Genomic DNA, 24,850 nt, shown 5'->3' on the forward strand with positions numbered 1-24,850 from the left:
AGGGCACAAATAAGCACTCACCCCAAATCCCCCCCTAACTCAATAGAGGAATTAATAGAGGTAAGAGAAGGAAACAAGTGCAGAATTACCTCCCTGGGGCCAAATAGGTTTCAGGTGCAGACAAATGGCTTTCCCTCATTTCCTCCCATTAATGGGAAAGGCTAAATGGTTCCAGTGTATAACTGGACTCGGTGCCTCAGGTGTATTGACAGCCGGCAGTGTGTCCGGTGCTCACTGTAAGGACATTATTCTGCCTGTTTATCACAGGGAATGGGTTTTACAGGTACCGGTCCATATGCGGATCAGCAGCAGTAAAACTCATCATCATCTATTTCCATAGAGCAGGGGCCTTACACTCATTTCTCAAACAATGAAAGCAACATTCTGATTGGTTGCTGATCCATAGCATCCCACCAAAAAAAATAAATAATGATGACTAATTGCAAAGTTGCTAGGAATAGGGCATTCTGTACGAACAGATAACTTAAACGGGTTGTCGGGAGTAAGAGTCTGAGACAATTTGAAATTGGTCTTCATTTTTTATTATTTGTAGTTTTTTTAATTACTTCACTTTTTGTTCAGCCGCTCTCCAGTTTGGGAATTTCAGCAGCTGTCAGGTAGCTAGGGTCCCAATTATCTTAGCAACCAGGGAGTGGTTTGAATGAGAGACCGATATATTTATGACTAAACGATAAAGTAATAAAAAGTAACAATAACAATAAAACTGGAGCCTCACAGAGCAATAGGTTTTGGCTGCCGGGGTCAGCGACCCCCATTTGAAAGCTGCAAAGAGTCAGGAAAACTATAAAAATAAATAATGACGACCAACTGAAAAGTTGTATGTTCTATGACGTACTCATACCCCCCAACTGTCCCGCTTTACGTGGGACAGTCCCGCTTTTTATGGCGCGTCCCGCTGTCCCGGATAGTTCCATGAATGTCCCGCATTGTGGGATGCGCTTGTTGTGCCGGATGTTCACGCTTCGTCGGCTGCTTCGTTATGCCTCTCCTTGTGCAGCGCGACAGGCCCTTTTATAAGGTTGCGCCTGTGGGTGTGACGTCATTACGCACGGGGCGCAACCTTATAAAAGGGACTGTCGCGCTGCACAAGGAGAGGCATAACGAAGCAGCCGACGAAGGCGGAGCTCCTATGGGAGGTACTGTGATAGGGGGCTACTGTGTATAGGGGGACACTGTGATAGGGGGACACTGTGTATAGGGGGCTACTGTGATAGGGGGACACTGTGTATAGGGGGACACTGTGATAGGGGGACACTGTGTATAGGGGGCTACTGTGATAGGGGGACACTGTGTATAGGGGGCTACTGTGATAGGGGGACACTGTGTATAGGGGGCTACTGTGATAGGGGGACACTGTGTATTGGGGGGCACTGTGATAGGGGGACACTGTGTATAGGGGGCTACTGTGATAGGGGGACACTGTGTATAGGGGGCTACTGTGATAGGGGGCTACTGTGTATTGGGGGGCACTGTGTATTGGGGGGCACTGTGTATTGGGGGGGCTACTGTGTATAGGGGCACTGTGTATGGGGGGCTACTGTGTATGGGGCGGGCTGCTGTGTATGGGGGTTACTGTGTATGGGGAGACTACTGTGTATGGGCGGGCTGCTGTGTATGGGGGGCTACTGTGTATGGGGGTTACTGTGTATGGGGGGGCTACTGTGTATGGGCGGGCTACTGTGTATGGGGGGGCTGCTGTGTATGGGGGGGCTGCTGTGTATGGGGGGGCTACTGTGTATGGGGGGGCTGCTGTGTATGGGGGGGCTGCTGTGTATGGGGGGGCTGCTGTGTATATGGGGCTACTGTGTATGGGGGTTACTGTGTATGGGGGGGCTACTGTGTATGGGGGGGCTACTGTGTATGGGGGGGCTGCTGTGTATGGGGGGGCTGCTGTGTATGGGGGGGCTACTGTGTATGGGGGGCTACTGTGTATGGGGCGGGCTACTGTGTATGGGGCGGGCTACTGTGTATGGGGCGGGCTACTGTGTATGGGGGGAAAAACTGGTACTTAGTTATAACTCACATATAACTGACTGCCTTCTCTCTATATTTGTATTTATATGTAGGAGTTGCTATATTGTTTTCCTTAGGTAGTACAGTATGAGGGTATAGCACATTTTTGTCTGCACCCGCCATTTGATCTATATAAAAGGGGTATTTTTTTTAAAATGGGGTGTGGTAATTGGGGCGTGACCACAAAAGGGGGCGTGGTCAAAAAATTGGGGGGGCTACTGTGTATGGGGGGGGCTACTGTGTATGGGGGGGCTGCTGTGTATGGGGGTTACTGTGTATGGGGGTTACTGTGTATGGGGGTTACTGTGTATGGGGGTTACTGTGTATGGGGGGGCTACTGTGTATGGGGGGCTACTGTGTATGGGGGTTACTGTGTATGGGGGTGACTGTGTATGGGGGTTACTGTGTATGGGGGTTACTGTGTATGGGGGTTACTGTGTATGGGGGGGCTACTGTGTATGGGGGGGCTGCTGTGTATGGGGGGGCTGCTGTGTATGGGGGGCTACTGTGTATGGGGGGGCTACTGTCTATGGGGCTACTGTGTATGGGGCGGGCTACTGTGTATGGGGGGGCAAAACTGGTACTTAGTTATAACTCACATATAACTGACTGCCTTCTCTCTATACTTGTATTTATATGTAGGAGTTGCTATATTGTTTTCCTTAGGTCGTTCAGTATGAGGGTATAGCACATTTTTGTCTGCTCCCGCCATTTGATCTATATAAAAGGGGTATTTTTTTTAAAATGGGGTGTGGTAATTGGGGCGTGACCACAAAAGGGGGCGTGGTCAAAAAATCTTTTTGTCCCTCTTTTCATTTTTCAAATGTTGGCAGGTATGTGTACTAAAAGTCAACTGAAACCCCCACTGAACCCGCAGTCACTTTCCCGCTGCCCCAGAACTCGCTGCGCCGCACAGGGAACCCCCATTGTGTATCTGGTTCTGTCACTATGAGCCCCGGGCCGTGTCGGTGCAGCTCATTCTCCCTACAGACAAACCAGTGCATCTCTTTTCATCTTCCCTGAGTGACAGCAGTGAAACCCCCCGTCCCGCCTGGCCCCCCCGCACAACCTGTTCCACTGGTTCTGTCTGGGTCAGTACGTTGCACCCGCCGAGCTATGCAGACTGGGACGTTCCGTCTGCTCTCACTTCCTATCATTATCCCACACTCTGTCATTCTCACTCCCCCACTTGTCACCTACGTCTCAACCTGCGTTTGGTCGTGTTTTATACCACCTGTCTGTGCCCCGGGGTATGAGAAACTGTCTGCTTCTGGCACCGGCTGCAAACTGCCCGCTTCTGGCACTGGCTGCAAACTGCCCGCTTCTGGCACTGGCTGCAAACTGCCCGCTTCTGGCACTGGCTGCAAACTGCCCGCTTCTGGCACTGGCTGCAAACTGCCCGCTTCTGGCACTGGCTGCAAACTGCCCGCTTCTGGCACAGGCTGCAAACTGCCCGCTTCTGGCACCGGCTGCAAACTGCCCGCTTCTGGCACCGGCTGCAAACTGCCCGCTTCTGGCACAGGCTGCAAACTGCCCGCTTCTGGCACAGGCTGCAAACTGCCCGCTTCTGGCACCGGCTGCAAACTGCCCGCTTCTGGCACCGGCTGCAAACTGCCGCTTCTGGCACCGGCTGCAAACTGCCCGCTTCTGGCACCGGCTGCAAACTGCCCGCTGTTTGGGCACCAAAATACATGGAAAGCAGACCTGGAACATTTTCTAGTTGTTTTGCTCTTTTTTTTTTAATCTTTTTTAATAGGAGGGAGTGGGGCCCCCCGGCCTGAGAAAGATACTGTATATCCAGAATGAGGAATGTCCAGCCGTTCCCCCTCCAGCTGTTCCGGTGCAATTACAGCTGCTGAAAAAATCTGAAATAATATCACCCATTGTCAGCTGGGTTGTCCAGGGCCGGACTGGGCCCTGACCCTAACAGGCCCCGGCGGCCCAGTCCGGCCAACGGTGTTCCTCCCATGACGCATTAAATTGACACGTACTCATGGCAAGATGTCAGGTGGGGGGTTAGGAAGGCTCAGCGGGGGCCCCTGCAGGGAGTTAGGGGGTGCAGTGGTGGCCCCTAGGGGGTGAGGGGGATGCAGCCGGCGGGAGCCCCTGCAGGGAGTTAGGGGGTGCAGTGCTGCCCCCTAGGGGGTGAGGGGGATGCAGCCGGCGGGAGCCCCTGCAGGGGGTTGGGGGGTGCAGCGGTGGACCCTAGGGGGTGAGGGGGATGCAGCCGGCGGGGGCCCCTGCAGGGGGTTAGGGGGTGCAGCGGTGGCCACTAGGGGGTGAGGGGGACGCGGCCGGCTGGGGCCCCTGTGGGGGTTAGGGGTTGCAGCAGTGGCCCCTAGGGGGTGAGGGGGATGCAGCCGTCGGGGGCCCCTGCAGGGGGTTAGGGGGTGCAGCGGTGGCCCCTAGGGGGTGCAGGGGATGCGGACGGCGGGGGGTTAGGAGTTGCAGCGGTGGCCCCTAGGGGGTGAGGGGGATGCAGCCGGCGGGAGCCCCTGCAGGGAGTTAGGGGGTGCAGTGCTGCCCCCTAGGGGGTGAGGGGGATGCAGCTGGCGGGAGCCCCTGCAGGGGGTTGGGGGGTGCAGCGGTGGACCCTAGGGGGTGAGGGGGATGCAGCCGGCGGGGCCCCTGCAGGGGGTTAGGGGGTGCAGCGGTGGCCACTAGGGGTGAGGGGGACGCGGCCGGCTGGGGCCCCTGTGGGGGTTAGGGGTTGCAGCAGTGGCCCCTAGGGGGTGAGGGGGATGCAGCCGTCGGGGGCCCCTGCAGGGGGTTAGGGGTTGCAGTGGTGGCCCCTTGGGGGTGCGGGGGATGTGGCGGGCGGGGGTCACTCCAACCCTGGTGATGTCACAGCATCACGAATACGGATTCGTACCCGAAATCTCCATTTCTGCTGCTAGGAACTGATAGAGATTAATGGGACCCTAGGGCCACAACTTTTTTTTTTTTGCCAAACCCATTGAGCAAATCTGTCCTGTTTCACTTCGCCCAAAAATTCAACAAACTAAATACTGTGAATCCCTGTCTGGCGAAAAAATTCATTCATCATTAATGGTTAGCGATTTACTAAAAATCTATCATCTCTCTTTTTTTTATTATTTTCAAACTTGACTAAACCCATTTCCTCGACTGTCTGACATTGAATAAAGAAATGTGATAGGAAATGCCAGAAAAAGTCGCAAGAAAAAATCCAAAACCGCAACATTTTTTCAATTGTTGTACAAAGAAAACTTTTGAGACAAAAGAATGATCTACTTGGAAAGTGAAGGGAGCTCTGCCATTGGCTTCTACATGATCTGGGCGTGTCTTAGCGGATTTTAGCCGTTTAGACGCATAGTAAATCTCAAAAAAATCATGACTTTTCCAGCAACGTTTAGCAAATTTTTTGTGACGCCGAAACCTCCAAAGTTTCAAAGCAAAATAAAGATCCTCCAGGGAATGGAAATCTCCCATGGTCTCGGCAGGTTTTAGCTAGATTTTTAGCCATTTTATCACATAGTAAATGTCAAAAAATTAGCAACTTTTTTTCATGTGACTTTTAGTGCTAAAAAATCCGTTACAAAACCATTATCGAGAAAATTCTAAATTTCAGAAAGGCATCTCCCATAGACTCTATTATAAGGAAGTAATTCTAATTTTTAAAAATTATTTCCTTTTCTCTGTAATAATAAAACAGTACCTGTACTTGATCCCAACTAAGATATAATTACCCCTTATTGGGGCAGAACAGCCCTATTGGGTTTATTTAATGGTTAAATGATTCCCTTTTCTCTGTAATAATAAAACAGTACCTGTACTTGATCCCAACTAAGATATAATTACCCCTTATTGGGGCAGAACAGCCCTATTGGGTTTATTTAATGGTTAAATGATTCCCTTTTCTCTGTAATAATAAAACAGTACCTGTACTTGATCCCAACTAAGATATAATTACCCCTTATTGGGGGCAGAACAGCCCTATTGGGTTTATTTAATGGTTAAATGATTCCCTTTTCTCTGTAATAATAAAACAGTACCTGTACTTGATCCCAACTAAAATATAATTACCCCTTATTGGGGGCAGAACAGCCCTATTGGGTTTATTTCATGGTTAAATGATTCCCTTTTCTCTGTAATAATAAAACAGTACCTGTACTTGATCCCAACTAAGATATAATTACCCCTTATTGGGGCAGAACAGCCCTATTGGGTTTATTTAATGGTTAAATGATTCCCTTTTCTCTGTAATAATAAAACAGTACCTGTACTTGATCCCAACTAAAATATAATTACCCCTTATTGGGGCAGAACAGCCCTATTGGGTTTATTTAATGGTTAAATGATTCCCTTTTCTCTGTAATAATAAACAGTACCTGTACTTGATCCCAACTAAGATATAATTACCCCTTATTGGGGCAGAACAGCCCTATTGGGTTTATTTAATGATTAAATGATTCCCTTTTCTCTGTAATAATAAAACAGTACCTGTACTTGATCCCAACTAAGATATAATTACCCCTTATTGGGGCAGAACAGCCCTATTGGGTTTATTTAATGGTTAAATGATTCCCTTTTCTCTGTAATAATACAACAGTACCTGGAGCATCCTGGATAACAGATCCCATACCTGTACCAACACATCACTGTACATAACAAGCTGATACAGTAGGGCTGTGACCTCAAGGGCTTACAATCTAAAGCAATATACAAGTATATGGCTGTTACAGGCCTTTTCTATTTTATATATTGTCACTAAGTGGCAGATTTATCACAATGTGAGTTTAGAGCTTAATACCACGTTCTATTTACTTCTATGGGATTTTTAGAAGTGTATTTATCAGTCGGTAAATTCTCACTGGTTCCGTGGCAGTAAATCGCCATTCCCGGCCTTTGTGCCGTCTCTAACGCGCTCACATCTGCTTGTGATTTTTCGTTTTATGGCGAGAAATATATTAAGAGAAATACGGAGCGGCTGCCGTTTGCTCCCATAGGAAAGAGGGAGATTGCGCCGCAGACTGCAGCGACGTCGCTGAGAAAAATAATAAATGACAACAACTTTGTATTCGTTCAACGATACGCGCGTCTGCGGGAGGGTTTGAAACGACTTGGCCCAATACAATTAATTGTATTTAATTAATAGCGCTGCCGCTTGCATCCAGTCAGAGCACAAAAGAAACACTGGGAATGTTTATCCGGCGCCTCCCGGGGCTCCTCTCTAAACACAAAACTATAAAGCTCAGCGATTTCAGGATGAAATAAATAAGGTTTGATTTCTGGGTATCAGCAAAGCCCAGGGAGGTGCTGCTGTGGGTGCCAGGCGCCATCTTGTGGTGGGAACAGGTAGAACAGCTGACATGTTTGCCTTTCCCTGCAGAGTCCCTACAGGTGAGGGAAGATGGAGAATTCTCCTCCTTGGAACTGGACCCTGATGAGACCCTACTGAGCCGCTATGCAGCCATGATCTACCTGAGCAGAGACAATGGAAGGATCTACGAGGAGGTGCCCGGAGCTTCTCTGTGTAACAGCTGCGGAGAAAAGGTAAATCTCTGCTCCAGTCATGCTGGGGCCCTCCACTTGTTGCTATGGGACGGGGCAGGGGGGTTGCACTTTATCAGTAGCAACACGGTTTGGCCAACAGTGAGGTTACGTCTATCTGTTCCACGGTTGGCTAGTGAGTGGGTATGTTCTCCAGCCAACCTGCCGCCTCCGAGGGCCCGGAATGTTCCTTCTCTCTTCTTCCAGTTTTTATATTATCATTTCAATTTATTTAATACAAATCTGATATTATTAGAACTATATTGTAAAATGATAACATGCAGTTTGGTCACTTTCTGGCGATTATAATAATAGTATTTGTGCTGATTCAGTAAGTGCCCCAAGGTGGGGGGGGCTGTATGTGGGTGCTGCCATGTGACTCTAACACCCCAGTGCCTGAAGCCGTGAAACTCATTCTCATTAAATACCATGATTGGCTGATACATATGCTGATCTGTAAAAGTATGATAAAATGGGGATCTATCAGGAATTATAAAAGAAAATCTTTCCCACATCAATGGGTGCCCACTTTGGGTGCCACCCAGCCCGGAGTGGTGCGGGTATTACATATTTACTGGCAATATATTTACTGGTAAATCTGTAAGGTGGCTGAACCCTTCCTATAGATCCCTCCTCTCTGTAGCAATCCCCCTTTTAACCAGAAGCCCAACCCCCTGCCCCGCCCCTTCCCGCTGCACAGCCCGCCCATATCCCTGCCCCATTACATCATGAACCCGCCCCCTATCCTATTACTGGTGCACAAAGTGCCAACCCCAGTGCCCACACATTGTAGAAAAGATGAGGCTCCAATCTAAGGAAAAAGAATATCCGGGGGGGCTTCAGCTGTTACACCTTATTGTCTGTTCTGCCCCTCCTCCTTTGCCAATGGCCGTTTGCGCATGTTTTCCCCTAAACGCTTACACTTTGCACTGCTGGGCCCCTCTTTCCTTGTTTGGCGAATTGATGATGATGATGAGGCCCTTGGGTGTTCCTCTACTAAGGTGCGACGGACAGCGATAATGGCACCTAATTATTAGCGCCTATTATGGGATTCAGGCTACGTACGGTGTCTCGCAAGGTTTGCTAAAGATTAGCGCCAGAAATGTCGCCGGTGTTTATCACCACCTTTATACCCAGAGAGTGGGGTTATGGGAAACAAAGCCAGAAACTGTATAGTGTATAAGTATATTTAATAAAACATTCATAATATACAGTTGGGTCATTTCCCTATGGGACCAACCTGTAAATTATATCCTTATAAACGGTGCTTAGTGATGTCATCAGTTATAATCAGAGCTTAGTGATGTAATTTGTCACATGACTAACTAAAACTTGTATATTATAATAAAGTACCCCCTGTTGTAAAATATGAGGATATTAGGGGTCACCTCAGAGTTCCATGGCCTCATCCCTTTATATGGCCATGGATCTCCTCAGTGACTTATAATATCCCTATATGTTACAATAGGGGGTACTTTATTCACTATATATTATAAGGAACTCCTCGGGGGCTTATAATATCCCTATATGTTACAATAGGGGGTACTTTATTCACTATATATTATAAGGAACTCCTCGGGGGCTTATAATATCCCTATATGTTACAATAGGGGGTACTTTATTCACTATATATTATAAGGAACTCCTGTGACTTATAATATCCCTATATGTTACAATAGGGGGCACTTTATTCACTATATATTATAAGGAACTCCTCGGGGGCTTATAATATCCCTATATGTTACAATAGGGGGTACTTTATTCACTATATATTATAAGGAACTCCTCGGGGGGCATATAATATCCCTATATGTTACAATAGGGGACACTTTATTCACTATATATTATAAGGATTTCCTCGGGGGCTTATAATATCCCTATATGTTACAATAGGGGGTACTTTATTCACTATATATTATAAGGAACTCCTCGGGGACTTATAATATCCCTATATGTTACAATAGGGGGCACTTTATTCACTATATATTATAAGGAACCCCTCGGGGGCTTATAATATCCCTATATGTTACAATAGGGGGTACTTTATTCACTATATATTATAAGGAACTCCTCGGGGGCTTATAATATCCCTATATGTTACAATAGGGGGCACTTTATTCACTATATATTATAAGGAACTCCTCGGGGGCTTATAATATCCCTATATGTTACAATAGGGGGTACTTTATTCACTATATAAATTGCTAATAAATACTATTTTATATAAACTATTCATTATTGTGGCCATTGGCAGCGGCGGAAAAAAAAAATCGCGATATTGATAGCAGATTGTCGCAAGAAAATTCGCAGCAATAATAGTGGTTTATAGACAATTGTTATGAACAACAGCTCAAACCCCACCCGACCCAGCTAGTCCCCTCTGCCTGGGTATACACAGCCCCGTAGGCCCGGCCCTAGTTCTGCCTGGGTATACACAGCCCCGTAGGCCCGGCCCTAGTTCTGCCTGGGTATACACAGCCCCGTAGGCCTGGCCCTAGTTCTGCCTGGGTATACACAGCCCCGTAGGCCTGGCCCTAGTTCTGCCTGGGTATACACAGCCCCGTAGGCCTGGCCCTAGTTATGCTGGGTATACACAGCCCGTAGGCCCGGCCCTAGTTCTGCCTGGGTATACACAGCCCCGTAGGCCTGGCCCTAGTTCTGCCTGGGTATACACAGCCCCGTAGGCCCGGGCCCTAGTTCTGCCTGGGTATACACAGCCCCGTAGGCCTGGCCCTAGTTCTGCCTGGGTATACACAGCCCCGTAGGCCCGGGCCCTAGTTCTGCCTGGGTATACACAGCCCCGTAGGCCCGGCCCTAGTTCTGCCTGGGTATACACAGCCCCGTAGGCCCGGGCCCTAGTTCTGCCTGGGTATACACAGCCCCGTAGGCCCGGCCCTAGTTCTGCCTGGGTATACACAGCCCCGTAGGCCTGGCCCTAGTTCTGCCTGGGTATACACAGCCCCGTAGGCCTGGCCCTAGTTCTGCCTGGGTATACACAGCCCCGTAGGCCTGGCCCTAGTTCTGCCTGGGTATACACAGCCCCGTAGGCCCGGCCCTAGTTCTGCCTGGGTATACACAGCCCCGTAGGCCTGGCCCTAGTTCTGCCTGGGTATACACAGCCCCGTAGGCCCGGGCCCTAGTTCTGCCTGGGTATACACAGCCCCGTAGGCCTGGCCCTAGTTCTGCCTGGGTATACACAGCCCCGTAGGCCCGGGCCCTAGTTCTGCCTGGGTATACACAGCCCCGTAGGCCCGGCCCTAGTTATGCCTGGGTATACACAGCCCCGTAGGCCCTGGCCCTAGTTATGCCTGGGTATACACAGCCCCGTAGGCCTGGCCCTAGTTCTGCCTGGGTATACACAGCCCCGTAGGCCCCGGGCCCTAGTTCTGCCTGGGTATACACAGCCCCGTAGGCCCGGCCCTAGTTATGCCTGGGTATACACAGCCCCGTAGGCCCGGCCCTAGTTCTGCCTGGGTATACACAGCCCCGTAGGCCCGGCCCTAGTTATGCCTGGTTATACACAGCCCCGTAGGCCCGGCCCTAGTTATGCCTGGGTATACACAGCCCCGTAGGCCCGGCCCTAGTTCTGCCTGGGTATACACAGCCCCGTAGGCCCGGCCCTAGTTCTGCCTGGGTATACACAGCCCCGTAGGCCCGGCCCTAGTTCTGCCTGGGTATACACAGCCCCGTAGGCCCGGCCCTAGTTATGCCTGGGTATACACAGCCCCGTAGGCCCGGCCCTAGTTCTGCCTGGGTATACACAGCCCCGTAGGCCCGGCCCTAGTTCTGCCTGGGTAATACACAGCCCCGTAGGCCCGGGCCCTAGTTATGCCTGGGTATACACAGCCCCGTAGGCCCGGCCCTAGTTCTGCCTGGGTATACACAGCCCCGTAGGCCCGGCCCTAGTTCTGCCTGGGTATACACAGCCCCGTAGGCCCGGCCCTAGTTCTGCCTGGGTATACACAGCCCCGTAGGCCTGGCCCTAGTTCTGCCTGGGTATACACAGCCCCGTAGGCCTGGCCCTAGTTCTGCCTGGGTATACACAGCCCCGTAGGCCTGGCCCTAGTTATGCCTGGGTATACACAGCCCCGTAGGCCTGGCCCTAGTTATGCCTGGGTATACACAGCCCCGTAGGCCCGGGCCCTAGTTCTGCCTGGGTATACACAGCCCCGTAGGCCTGGCCCTAGTTCTGCCTGGGTATACACAGCCCCGTAGGCCCGGGCCCTAGTTCTGCCTGGGTATACACAGCCCCGTAGGCCCGGCCCTAGTTATGCCTGGGTATACACAGCCCCGTAGGCCTGGCCCTAGTTATGCCTGGGTATACACAGCCCCGTAGGCCTGGCCCTAGTTCTGCCTGGGTATACACAGCCCCGTAGGCCCGGGCCCTAGTTCTGCCTGGGTATACACAGCCCCGTAGGCCCGGCCCTAGTTATGCCTGGGTATACACAGCCCCGTAGGCCCGGCCCTAGTTCTGCCTGGGTATACACAGCCCCGTAGGCCCGGCCCCTAGTTATGCCTGGGTATACACAGCCCCGTAGGCCCGGCCCTAGTTATGCCTGGGTATACACAGCCCCGTAGGCCCGGCCCTAGTTCTGCCTGGGTATACACAGCCCCGTAGGCCCGGCCCTAGTTCTGCCTGGGTATACACAGCCCCGTAGGCCCGGCCCTAGTTCTGCCTGGGTATACACAGCCCCGTAGGCCCGGCCCTAGTTATGCTGGGTACCCCCGGCCCTAGTTCTGCCTGGGTATACACAGCCCCGTAGGCCCGGCCCTAGTTCTGCCTGGGTATACACAGCCCCGTAGGCCCGGGCCCTAGTTATGCCTGGGTATACACAGCCCCGTAGGCCCGGCCCTAGTTCTGCCTGGGTATGCACAGCCCCGTAGGCCCGGCCCTAGTTCTGCCTGGGTATACACAGCCCCGTAGGCCCGGCCCTAGTTTATGCCTGGGTATACACAGCCCCGTAGGCCCGGCCCTAGTTCTGCCTGGGTATACACAGCCCCGTAGGCCTGGCCCTAGTTCTGCTGGGTATACAACCAGGCCCCCGTAGCGCCCGGCCCTAGTTCTGCCTGGGTATACACAGCCCCGTAGGCCTGGCCCTAGTTCTGCCTGGGTATACACAGCCCCGTAGGCCCGGCCCTAGTTCTGCCTGGGTATACACAGCCCCGTAGGCCTGGCCCTAGTTCTGCCTGGGTATACACAGCCCCGTAGGCCCGGCCCTAGTTCTGCCTGGGTATACACAGCCCCGTAGGCCTGGCCCTAGTTCTGCCTGGGTATACACAGCCCCGTAGGCCCGGCCCTAGTTCTGCCTGGGTATACACAGCCCCGTAGGCCCTGGCCCTAGTTCTGCCTGGGTATACACAGCCCCGTAGGCCTGGCCTAGTTCTGCCTGGGTATACACAGCCCCGTAGGCCTGGCCCTAGTTCTGCCTGGGTATACACAGCCCCGTAGGCCTGGCCCTAGTTCTGCCTGGGTATACACAGCCCCGTAGGCCCTGGCCCTAGTTCTGCCTGGGTATACACAGCCCCGTAGGCCTGGCCCTAGTTCTGCCTGGGTATACACAGCCCCGTAGGCCTGGCCCTAGTTCTGCCTGGGTATACACAGCCCCGTAGGCCTGGCCCTAGTTATGCCTGGGTATACACAGCCCGTAGGCCCGGCCCTAGTTTGCCTGGGTACACAGCCCGTAGGCCTGGCCTAGTTCTGCCTGGGTATACACAGCCCCGTAGGCCTGGCCCTAGTTCTGCCTGGGTATACACAGCCCCGTAGGCCTGGCCCTAGTTCTGCCTGGGTATACACAGCCCCGTAGGCCCGGCCCTAGTTCTGCCTGGGTATACACAGCCCCGTAGGCCTGGCCCTAGTTCTGCCTGGGTATACACAGCCCCGTAGGCCCGGCCCTAGTTCTGCCTGGGTATACACAGCCCCGTAGGCCTGGCCCTAGTTCTGCCTGGGTATACACAGCCCCGTAGGCCCGGCCCTAGTTCTGCCTGGGTATACACAGCCCCGTAGGCCCGGCCCTAGTTCTGCCTGGGTATACACAGCCCCGTAGAGAGCAGAACAAAGTAGCTGGGCCTACGGGGCTGTGTATACCCAGGCAGAACTAGGGCCGGGCCTACGGGGCTGAGTATCAGGAGCAGAACAAAGTAGCTAATAAGCATTTCTCTTTAGATCCATTTACTACACAAGGAATAACTTCCCACATCTGTTGATCATATTAACAACCTCGTTAGTCTTCAGGGTCCCACCCCCCCCCACCCCCGAAGCCTCGGGACCTTTGTACTGAGCCATCCCTGCGCTCTGATAGGCTGAGGGCCTGCTGCTAATTAAAACAGCATTAACCCTAATGGTCTGGAAAGAAGAGAGCTCATTTAGAAACAATTGGCATCCACAATCCCGGCTGCACAAACAAATGATGCCATCGGCCCTGGGGGAGGCGCAATTGGGGATAATTACCCGCTGGCTCCGCGCTGGGTCACACAGCTTTCATACAGGAACCCAAAGTGCTTACATGTGAGGGAACCATTTACATCAGGCACTTTGTGTCAGCATTCCATTGGCTGGCATCTAGCACCCCAGGGCTTCCTTTTCCTAACAAGCAGGCAAAGCATGCTGGGAGCTCTGGTAGGCAGTGGCTGCAAAGGGAATGCTCTGGGCCTTTACGGATCTTCCTTCCTTTGCACAGGTGAATGGCCTGCCCAGTGCACATTCACATTCACAGCTTGCCCACGGGCTCCCAGTAAGGGCAACCAATAGCGGGGCAGTTATATATAGGGAATACAGAATTGTATAGTATTTTAGTGACAAGGGGAGGGGTATTCTGTATGCTTACAGTGCTTGGTGCAGGCTCCGCCCCTGAGGAGCTGCTGAGGTCACACCCACCGAGCTTTTATAAATCATGGGTGCAAAAATGCCCCTTCTGTTATTGCCCCTGCATGTAAGCATTACAGTTGGTGCCTTGTAGTCACGAATCATGGGGCCCCATGCTACTGAGCTGAGCCCTCCCCCAGGGGACCCCAGTTCCTCAGATGCTCAACCACACCCCTTATCCATCCCCATCGCACCCCATTATCTTGTGGTGTGACCAGGCCCAATCCACCCAAATCCCTCTCTCCTAGGGTTGCCATCTTTCCGTGGCCATAGATCCGGTCGGAAGGTGAAGATGCAACATCAATGGACGGGGCGTGACATCATGGGGGCAGGGCTACGATGTGGCCAATGGCTACTGGCCAATCGCCTTATTAATTTTGGAGAGTCCTGCTGGGTTTTCTAAATTGGGAAGACCGGGTACTACCAAAAACCTGACTGGTGGCAACCCTACTCTCTCCACAAGTCTCACCCCCATCCTTATGTCTCTGCAGTACCCCTGCACCCCCCCAGAGGGCAGCCTATCTTGTAATGACTATGAAATCTAAAGACAAACCCTGTGGAACTGGAATAATATGTTACGTTCTTATGCTCCTCTGTGTTGTAGACTTTCCTCTGCCCTCACAAAATTGTGGCCTCCAGTGAGATCTGCCTCCCCTCGAGCTGCACTCACATCAAGATCTGCAGGCCCCACGTGCACCGCTGCTCCTTATCCGCTAAACTGTAAGTACCCCCCTTCCCTTGTGCCCTGCTATAGGGTTCTGCACACTTACCCCTCCTGCCCTGGGGTTCAGGGTAGGTCCACTGTCTTTCTTCTTGTTCTGCAAAGCAGAGTAGGGCAACAGTGGTTGTTGGAATCTCCTACTGCTTCAGGTCTTCTTCTTGGTATTCTTCTAATACAGTGGTTCTCAAACTTCCTAATGCCGCGACCCTTTAATATAGTTCCTCATGTTGTGGTGACCCCCAACCATAAAATTATTCCTAAGACCATCGGAAATATGTGTTTTCTGGTGGTCTTAGGCGACCCCTGTGAAAGGGTCGTTCGATCCCCAAAGGGGTCCTGACCCACTGGTTGCGAACCGCTGATCTAATAGGATCATGTGTAGCCAAGAAGAGGACCTGAGGTGGCATTAGTTGGCCACACTTTGATACTTCGCTGTACAGAACAAGGTAGAGGTTGAGGGGCTCCTAAGTACAGTTGGGGAGGAGAAGGCGTTTGGAGGGAGTTTAGTTATTACTAACTGAACCTGGTCCAGAAAGCTCTATATTGGTCTCATCTGACCACAACACCTTTCCCTTTTTCCAAATGTTGGTCCTAAAGGCCAACGTTTATACAGAGCTCTTAATATGACTGACTGATGCACCCTTACTCTGGTCCAAGAGCATTTTGCAATGGGCAACTTAAGAAGAGGTTTATCCCAAGCCTGGAGAACAGCGCCCTCTAGAGTAGGGGCTTTGGCACCGTAGCCTGAGTGTTGGCCACTCGTTCCTTCTTGTTTTCATAGAGACACGTTCTTCATGTAGAACCTTCCCACGAAGCATATTAAGTGGAAACAGATACTACGTGAGATAATTTGTTTCCCTTGTGTCTTCTGGGAGGGAATGAGTTAATTGAATTACCTTCATGGCTGCCAGGCGTGCCAGGTAACGGGTAACAAGCTCAGGCTTGACAGGCCCGGGGATACGAGCTCTCAGCCGGTTGCCTCTTAACAGTAATTGGGTTGACAACTCTGCTGAGAATTAGACATCTTGTCACAAACGTGGTGGCAGCGATGGGATTAGAGCAGGTGGATATCCTTACACCTCCTTGGTGGGGGTTACAACACGGAAGCAGCCACTTCCCATGAGTGGATCTCTGCTTTAGAACTGAACCGGGTTCTACACAATGAGGTCAGGGGCTCAGGTGGAACAAGTATCCGTGATACTGGCGGCGTCCAACCGCTGCGTCTCTTAAATTCCTGTAGGGGGAGGTTGGGGCCACTGATTCCTTATTGGTCAGAGGAAATGGAAAATCTTCCAGATCAAGGCAATGATTGTGGGCTGAAAAGACAAATAAACTCAGAGAGGTTTACATTGTGTATTTATAGAAAGACTGTGGGCACAATATGTTCTTTGGCTGTCGTAGGGTGCTGGGAGTTATCACTCAACAGCAAATGGGTGGGTTACTGTCTCCATCTTGCCCTACTGTCACTATGTCATCCTAGTACCCTATACTGTAACACATTATCACCTCCTTCCCCTACTGTCTCCATCTTGCCCTACTGTCTCTATCTTGCCCTACTGTCTCCATCTTGCCCTACTGTCACTATGTCATCCTAGTACCCTATACTGTAACACATTATCACCTCCTTCCCCTACTGTCTCCATCTTGCCCTACTGTCTCTATCTTGCCCTACTGTCTCCATCTTGCCCTACTGTCCCCATCTTGCCCTACTGTCTCCATCTTGTCCTACTGTCCCCATCTTGCCCTACTGTCCCCATCTTGCCCTACTGTCTCCATCTTGCCCTACTGTCTCCATCTTGTCCTACTGTCCCCATCTTGCCCTACTGTCTCCATCTTGTCCCTACTGTCCCCATCTTGCCCTACTGTCCCCATCTTGCCCTACTGTCTCCATCTTGCCCTACTGTCTCCATCTTGCCCTACTGTCTCCATCTTGCCCTACTGTCCCCATCTTGCCCTACTGTCCCCATCTTTCCCTTCTGTCCCCATCTTGCCCTACTGTCCCCATCTTGCCTTACTGTCCCCATCTTGCCCTACTGTCCCCATCTTGCCGTACTGTCCCCATCTTGCCCTACTGTCTCCAACTTGCCCTACAGTCTCCATCTTGCCCTACTGTCTCCATCTTGCCCTACTGTCTCCATCTTGTCCTACTGTCCCCATCTTGCCCTACTGTCTCCATCTGTCCTACTGTCCCCATCTTGCCCTACTGTCCCCATCTTGCCTACTGTCCATCTTGCCCTACTGTCTCCATCTTGCCCTACTGTCTCCATCTTGCCCTACTGTCCCCATCTTGCCCTACTGTCCCCATCTTTCCCTACTGTCCCCATCTTGCCCTACTGTCCCCATCTTGCCTTACTGTCCCCATCTTGCCCTACTGTCTCCATATTGCCCTACTGTCTCCATCTTGCCCTACTGTCCCCATCTTGCCCTACTGTCCCCATCTTGCCCTACTGTCCCCATCTTGCCGTACTGTCCCCATCTTGCCCTACTGTCTCCATCTTGCCCTACAGTCTCCATCTTGCCCTACTGTCTCCATCTTGCCCTACTGTCTCCATTTTGCCCTACTGTCCCCATCTTGCCCTACCCATACTGTCTCCATCTTGCCCTACTGTCCCCATCTTGCCCTACTGTCTCCATCTTGCCCATACTGTCTCCATCTTGCCCTACTGTCACCATCTTGCCCTACTGTCACCATCTTGCCCATACTGTCTGCATCTTGCCCTACTGTCCCCATCTTGCCCTACTGTCCCCATCTTGCCCTACTGTCCCCATCTTGCCCTACTGTCCCCATCTTGTCCTACTGTCTCCATCTTGTCCTACTGTCACCATCTTGCCCATACTGTCTCCATCTTGTCCTACTGTCTCCATCTTGTCCTACTGTCCCCATCTTGCCCTACTGTCACCATCTTGCCCATACTGTCTCCATCTTGCCCTACTGTCCCCATCTTGCCCTACTGTCACCATCTTGCCCATACTGTCTCCATCTTGCCCTACTGTCTCCATCTTGTCCTACTGTCACCATCTTGCCCATACTGTCTCCATCTTGCCCTACTGTCTCCATCTTGTCCTACTGTCACCATCTTGCCCTACTGTCCCCATCTTGTCCTACTGTCACCATCTTGCCCATACTGTCTCCATCTTGCCCTACTGTCCCCATCTTGCCCTACTGTCCCCATCTTGTCCTACTGTCACCATCTTGCCCATATTGTCTGCATCTTGCCCTACTGTCCCCATCTTGCCCTACTGTCCCCATCTTGCCCTACTGTCCCCATCTTGTCCTACTGTCTCCATCTTGCCCTACTGTCACCATCTTGCCCTACTGTCACCATCTTGCCCATACTGTCTCCATCTTGCCCTACTGTCCCCATCTTGCCCTACTGTCACCATCTTGCCCATACTGTCTCCATCTTGCCTTACTGTCCCCATCTTGCCCATACTGTCTCCATCTTGCCCTACTGTCTCCACCTTGCCCTACTGTCTCCATCTTGTCCTACTGTCTCCATCTTGTCCTACTGTCTCCATCTTGCCCTACTGTCTCCATCTTGCCCTACTGTCTCCATCTTGCCCTACTGTCTCCATCTTGCCCATACTGTCTCCATCTTGCCCTACTGTCCCCATCTTGCCCATACTGTCTCCATCTTGCCCTACTGTCTCCATCTTGCCCTACTGTCTCCATCTTGTCCTACTGTCCCCATCTTGCCCTACTGTCTCCATCTTGTCGTACTGTCTCCATCTTGCCCTACTGTCTCCATCTTGCCCTACTGTATTCATCTTGTCCTACTGTCTCCATCTTGCCCTACTGTCTCCATCTTGCCCTACTTTCTCCATCTTGCCCTACTGTCTCCATCTTGCCCTACTGTCTCCATCTTGCCCTACTGTCTCCATCTTCCCCATACTGTCTCCATCTTGCCCTACTGTCCCCATCTTGCCCATACTGTCTCCATCTTGTCCTACTGTCTCCATCTTGCCCTACTGTCTCCATCTTGTCCTACTGTCTCCATCTTGCCCTACTGTCTCCATCTTGCCCTACTGTATTCATCTTGTCCTACTGTCTCCATCTTGCCCTACTGTCTCCATCTTGCCCTACTGTATTCATCTTGTCCTACTGTCTCCATCTTGCCCTACTGTCTCCATCTTGCCCTACTGTCTCCATCTTGCCCTACTGTCTCCATCTTGTCCTACTGTCTCCATCTTGCCCTACTGTCTCCATCTTGCCCTACTGTCTCCATCTTGCCCTACTGTATTCATCTTGCCCTACTGTCTCCATCTTGTCCTACTGTCTCCATCTTGCCCTACTGTCTCCATCTTGCCCTACTGTATTCATCTTGTCCTACTGTCTCCATCTTGCCCTACTGTCTCCATCTTGCCCTACTTTCTCCATCTTGCCCTACTGTCTCCATCTTGCCCTACTGTCTCCATCTTGCCCTACTGTCTCCATCTTGCCCATACTGTCTCCATCTTGCCCTACTGTCCCCATCTTGCCCATACTGTCTCCATCTTGTCCTACTGTCTCCATCTTGCCCTACTGTCTCCATCTTGTCCTACTGTCTCCATCTTGCCCTACTGTCTCCATCTTGTCCTACTGTCTCCATCTTGCCCTACTGTCTCCATCTTGCCCTACTGTATTCATCTTGTCCTACTGTCTCCATCTTGCCCTACTGTCTCCATCTTGCCCTACTTCTCCATCTTGCCCTACTGTCTCCATCTTGCCCTACTGTCTCCATCTTGCCCTACTGTCTCCATCTTGCCCATACTGTCTCCATCTTGCCCTACTGTCCCCATCTTGCCCATACTGTCTCCATCTTGTCCTACTGTCTCCATCTTGCCCTACTGTCTCCATCTTGTCCTACTGTCTCCATCTTGCCCTACTGTCTCCATCTTGCCCTACTGTCTCCATCTTGTCCTACTGTCTCCATCTTGCCCTACTGTCTCCATCTTGCCCTACTGTCTCCCACCTTGCCCTACTGTCTCCATCTTGCCCTTCTGTCTCCCTCTTGATTAGCTATGGGGAAGCTTGCCCTACTTCCCATCCTGCCCTGGTGTTACCATCTTGCAGTAATTGCTCTGTTCTTTCTCTCCTGCCAAACATAATTTGCCAGTAGCCAATATGTCGGAGGCTACAGATGGCCCAATGGGCCGGTACAGACTAACCCTCTCTCCCCAGCCTTGCTGTGTGCCAATACCTCTCTGCTGTAAATACAGCCAACCCAGGAAATAGAGATACCCCCCAGTATGGCCCAGTATGGGGCGCTGTGCTGGAAATGTTGCTGGAAAGTTAAAGCCGCTCTGTGTGTAACCAGCCGGGGGCCGGGGAACATATTCCCACCGGGCTCAGTGGCGCTGGGGATAGAATCATCTGATACATTATATTAAACATCTAATGGCCGCCACATTGTTTTGGCTTTTTCTAGTTTTAAACGTATATGAGTCTGCACTCTTAGTTACCCATTGGTTCTACGTATTGCCGAGGCTTGGGGCAACTGAATGGCTCAATGGGGCAACTGAAAAATTAAAGGGGATATTCACCATTAAATTAATTAAATTTTAGTGTGACACAGAGACTGCTATTCTGAGACAATTTGCAGTTGGTCCTTATTCATTTATTATTTGTGGGTTTTGAGTTATTTAGCTTTTTGTTCAGCAGCTCTGCAGTTTGGAAATTCAGCAGCTATCTGGTTGCTAGGGTCTAATTTAACCTAGCAACCAGGCAGTGGTTTGAACAAGAGGTTGGAAGATGAATAGGGGAGGGGCTGAATAGAAAGATAAGGAATAAAAAGTAACAATAAAACTGGAGCCTCACAGAGCAATAGGGTTTGGCTGCCGGGGTCACTGACCCCCATTTGAAAGCTGCAAAGAGCCAGAAGAAGAGGAAGAATTCAAACACTATACAAGATAAATAAAAGAAGACCAATGGAAAAGTTGCTTCTGTAACATACTAAACGTTAACTACCCTTTTACATCATTTAAAATAAATAATGCAGACCAACTGCAACTGTCCTAGTAGCCCATAATTTAGCTTCCCCTTTAAACATGAGTGCGATGGTGATTTCCCAGCAGTCTGTGCGAGTGGTGGCTGTAATTGAATTAACACCCAACCCGCCGGCTGTTGTTGTTAGCGCAGCGGTTTCACTTGGAAGCCATTTCCCTGCGAGTGTTTATCCCGACACCATATTGTCTCTGCAGACTCGGCTTCTGCTGCCGCATTCGCTAATGACATATCATTATCTATTCATGGCATATCATTAGCCATTAAATCTATTAGTGGGGGCGGGGCACAGGTGGGGGCACAGGTGGGGACATCCCTGGGAACTGCACGGTCTGTGGCTCGGGATCCCCTGTCAGCTCCATAGGCCTCAGTGGGGCAGCGAGATTGTTCCAATATTACCCCCCCCCCCCGGGGCTGCCATAATGCCCCCCTTCTACTTCTAAATTGCCTGTTTTTCTTATTTTTTACATCTGATGTGAAATGATATCATTCTTTTCCTTGGGTATTGATTGTATTCTGGGAATAAACAGTCACAAAGCAAAGTCCTACTAATGTGAAATGGTTTATGGGTTCTATCTGTATAACAGAGCATATACCCCCATTGTAAGCAGCAGTCCTGCCCTGCTTTATGGCTGAGATTCTAGCTATCTGTATAACAGAGCATTCTGTCACAGTGGCACAGATCCTATCTGATCCCCCCATTGTAAGCAGCAGTCCTGCCCTGCTTTATGGCTGAGATTCTAGCTATCTGTATAACAGAGCATTCTGTCACAGTGGCACAGATCCTATCTGATCCCCCCATTGTAAGCAGCCGTCCTGCCCTGCTTTATGGCTGAGATTCTAGCTATCTGTATAACAGAGCATTCTGTCACAGTGGCACAGATCCTATCTGATCCCCCCATTGTAAGCAGCAGTCCTGCCCTGCTTTATGGCTGAGATTCTAGCTATCTGTATAACAGAGCATTCTGTCACAGTGGCACAGATCCTATCTGATCCCCCCCATTGTAAGCAGCAGTCCTGCCCTGCTTTATGGCTGAGATTCTAGCTATCTGTATAACAGAGCAACTGAGTGTATCGGAGCCTCCCTGCCACAAAGCAGGACAGTACTTTCATTATTCAGGCAAATAGGAAGTAGTGACAGTCATGTCACTTATTGAGACCTCAAGTAAATCATTTTCTAACCCAAAACTACACAAATATAAACAATATGGTGTGGGTAATAATGTTGGTAGGGACTGGCCCCCTTGGTAACCTGGTATAACCCCATTCTATATGTTTCTGTTGGCAGGCAAGGTAACCGGGTGAGTGCCGCTGAGAGTGCTGGGCCTCGGGGACTGAGGCCTGTGCTATCCCAGAAGGCCCTGGGAAACGTCTCCAGCCAATCAACACCATCGCCAAGCAGCTGGCAGGGAATCTGGGCTCCTGTAAGTAAATCACTTTCAAGTGGCAACAAGGAGTCCCCGGGCGATGGGAGTAAATAATTATAAGGGAACATCTGGTTTTGTGTGCGGCTGGGGGGGTACATGGAAATTTCCCATTACAAGTCACCAACCCCCCATGTTGCCGGGACTTTGCTTCTCCCTCTTACCTGCAGCCCCCGGGGAGCGGCCTCGTCATCTCACAGGAAACCAAATACTTTAAATACTTCCCAGAAATGTAAAGTGAGAAACCAACATCAATAAAGAGTTTCAGCTCAGCCCTGTGCCTTTATATGAACCCCTCAGTGACTGCTAATATCCTTATCATTTACAGTAGGGGGTACATTATCCCTTATAATACATGAGTGATACTCAGAGTTCCCTGTATAACTCAGCCTGCAGCCTTGTGCCTTTATATGGGCACAGAACCCCTCAGTGACTGCTAATATCCTTATCATTTACAGTAGGGGGTACATTATCCCTTATAATACATGAGTGATACTCAGAGTTCCCTGTATAACTCAGCCTGCAGCCTTGTGCCTTTATATGGGGGGCACAGAACCCCTCAGTGACTGCTAATATCCTTATCATTTACAGTAGGGGGTACATTATCCCTTATAATACATGAGTGATACTCAGAGTTCCCTGTATAACTCAGCCTGCAGCCTTGTGCCTTTATATGGGCACAGAACCCCTCAGTGACTGCTAATATCCTTATCATTTACAGTAGGGGGTACATTATCCCTTATAATACATGAGTGATACTCAGAGTTCCCTGTATAACTCAGCCTGCAGCCTTGTGCCTTTATATGGGGGGCACAGAACCCCTCAGTGACTGCTAATATCCTTATCATTTACAGTAGGGGGTACATTATCCCTTATAATACATGAGTGATACTCAGAGTTCCCTGTATAACTCAGCCTGCAGCCTTGTGCCTTTATATGGGGGGCACAGAACCCCTCAGTGACTGCTAATATCCTTATCATTTACAGTAGGGGGTACATTATCCCTTATAATACATGAGTGATACTCAGAGTTCCCTGTATAGCTCAGCCTGCAGCCTTGTGCCTTTATATGGACACAGAACCCCTCAGTGACTGCTAATATCCTTATCGTTTACAGTAGGGGGTACATTATCCCTTATAATACATATTTTCTTGCTCCACAGGGAATCCTGGGAAACCGGTTGGAAGAGCTACTGGAGCTGAATAGAGAAGTACCCCGGATAATATCACTGGTACACACAGTATGAGTTTAGGGGGTGCCTTGACATGTACTGAGGTTGCCGAGGGCCCCGTTCAGTTGCCGTTTAACCCTGTTTGTGCCTTAAGGGGGCCGTATAGGGGTAGATTTACGCTGAGGATTTGGGTCATTCATTGTTGGGCCCTAGGCCACACCTAGGTATAAGCCCCTCCCACTTACCCATCATTATAAGTAGAACATATAAGCAGCCTGCTGCCCCCCTGCATATGGGGCTCATTCCTCTGGGCGAATCCCACGCTGCGAGCCCAGAACGTGACATCACCTCACACAGGATGAGACCGTCGATGTTCTCATGATGAAAGAATGAGATGTCTCTGATTTCACGTTGCCGGGGAGGTTGCTAAGGGGGATGAGGGCAGGTTTCTGCTTCGTGCCCTTAGGCCCCATTCTGAGAGAAGAGAGTTCAGGCCGCAATGTGGCTCCAAACCTTCCTATTGGGCAACTGAGAGATAAAATACTGTTATTTCCGAATGAACTTGTAATTGGGCCCCTTTGGGGCAGAGTATCCATTCCATGACTTCTGTTTCTATAGCAGCTCAGTCACGGTAACGACCAGGATAAATAACATGAACCCCTTCCCCATACAGGATCTGTGTCTGTCCCTCACTGAGCAACTGCTGGCCGCCCTGCTGCACCAAGGCCCCGGGCAATTACAGGGCCCCCGTGTCCTGTCCATTCAGGTAACATTCCCTTACCTACCCCTAGTAGTAGGGCCACTGTATTTACTACTAATATACATCGGATAGGAGAGAGCGATATTCGGAGACAGTTTGCAATCGGCCCTCATTTTTTGTTAGCTGTAGTTTTTTAATTATCCCTATTTTTGTTTTGCAGCTCTCCAGTTTGGTGTTTTCGCAGCTATCTGGTTGCTAGGGTCCAAATTCCCTTAGCAACCAGGGAGTGGATTGAATGAGAGACGGGTATATGAATAGGGGAGGGGCTGAATAGAAAGATAAGGAATAAAAAGTAACAATAACAATAAAACTGGAGCCTCACAGAGCAATAGGGTTTGGCTGCCGGGGTCACTGACCCCCATTTGAAAGCTGCAAAGAGTCAG

The 24,850-nt window shown here is 50.7% G+C and overlaps 1 protein-coding gene across 2 annotated transcripts in view; it reads left to right on the forward strand.

Annotated features, from left to right (window-relative positions):
- LOC101730242 overlaps nucleotides 1-24,850 on the forward strand; it is a 107,758-nt gene that overhangs the window by 79,922 nt on the left and 2,986 nt on the right. For both annotated transcript variants that reach the window (XM_031906238.1, XM_018089891.2), the window contains exons 13-17: nucleotides 7,385-7,548; nucleotides 15,012-15,127; nucleotides 22,400-22,535; nucleotides 23,699-23,767; nucleotides 24,381-24,473. In XM_031906238.1, the coding sequence (XP_031762098.1) occupies nucleotides 7,385-7,548; nucleotides 15,012-15,127; nucleotides 22,400-22,535; nucleotides 23,699-23,767; nucleotides 24,381-24,473 (578 nt within the window). The remainder of the gene's footprint in view (nucleotides 1-7,384; nucleotides 7,549-15,011; nucleotides 15,128-22,399; nucleotides 22,536-23,698; nucleotides 23,768-24,380; nucleotides 24,474-24,850) is intronic.

This window comes from Xenopus tropicalis, chromosome 7, assembly GCF_000004195.4.
Source record: "Xenopus tropicalis strain Nigerian chromosome 7, UCB_Xtro_10.0, whole genome shotgun sequence".
NCBI classification, from domain to species: domain Eukaryota; kingdom Metazoa; phylum Chordata; class Amphibia; order Anura; family Pipidae; genus Xenopus; species Xenopus tropicalis.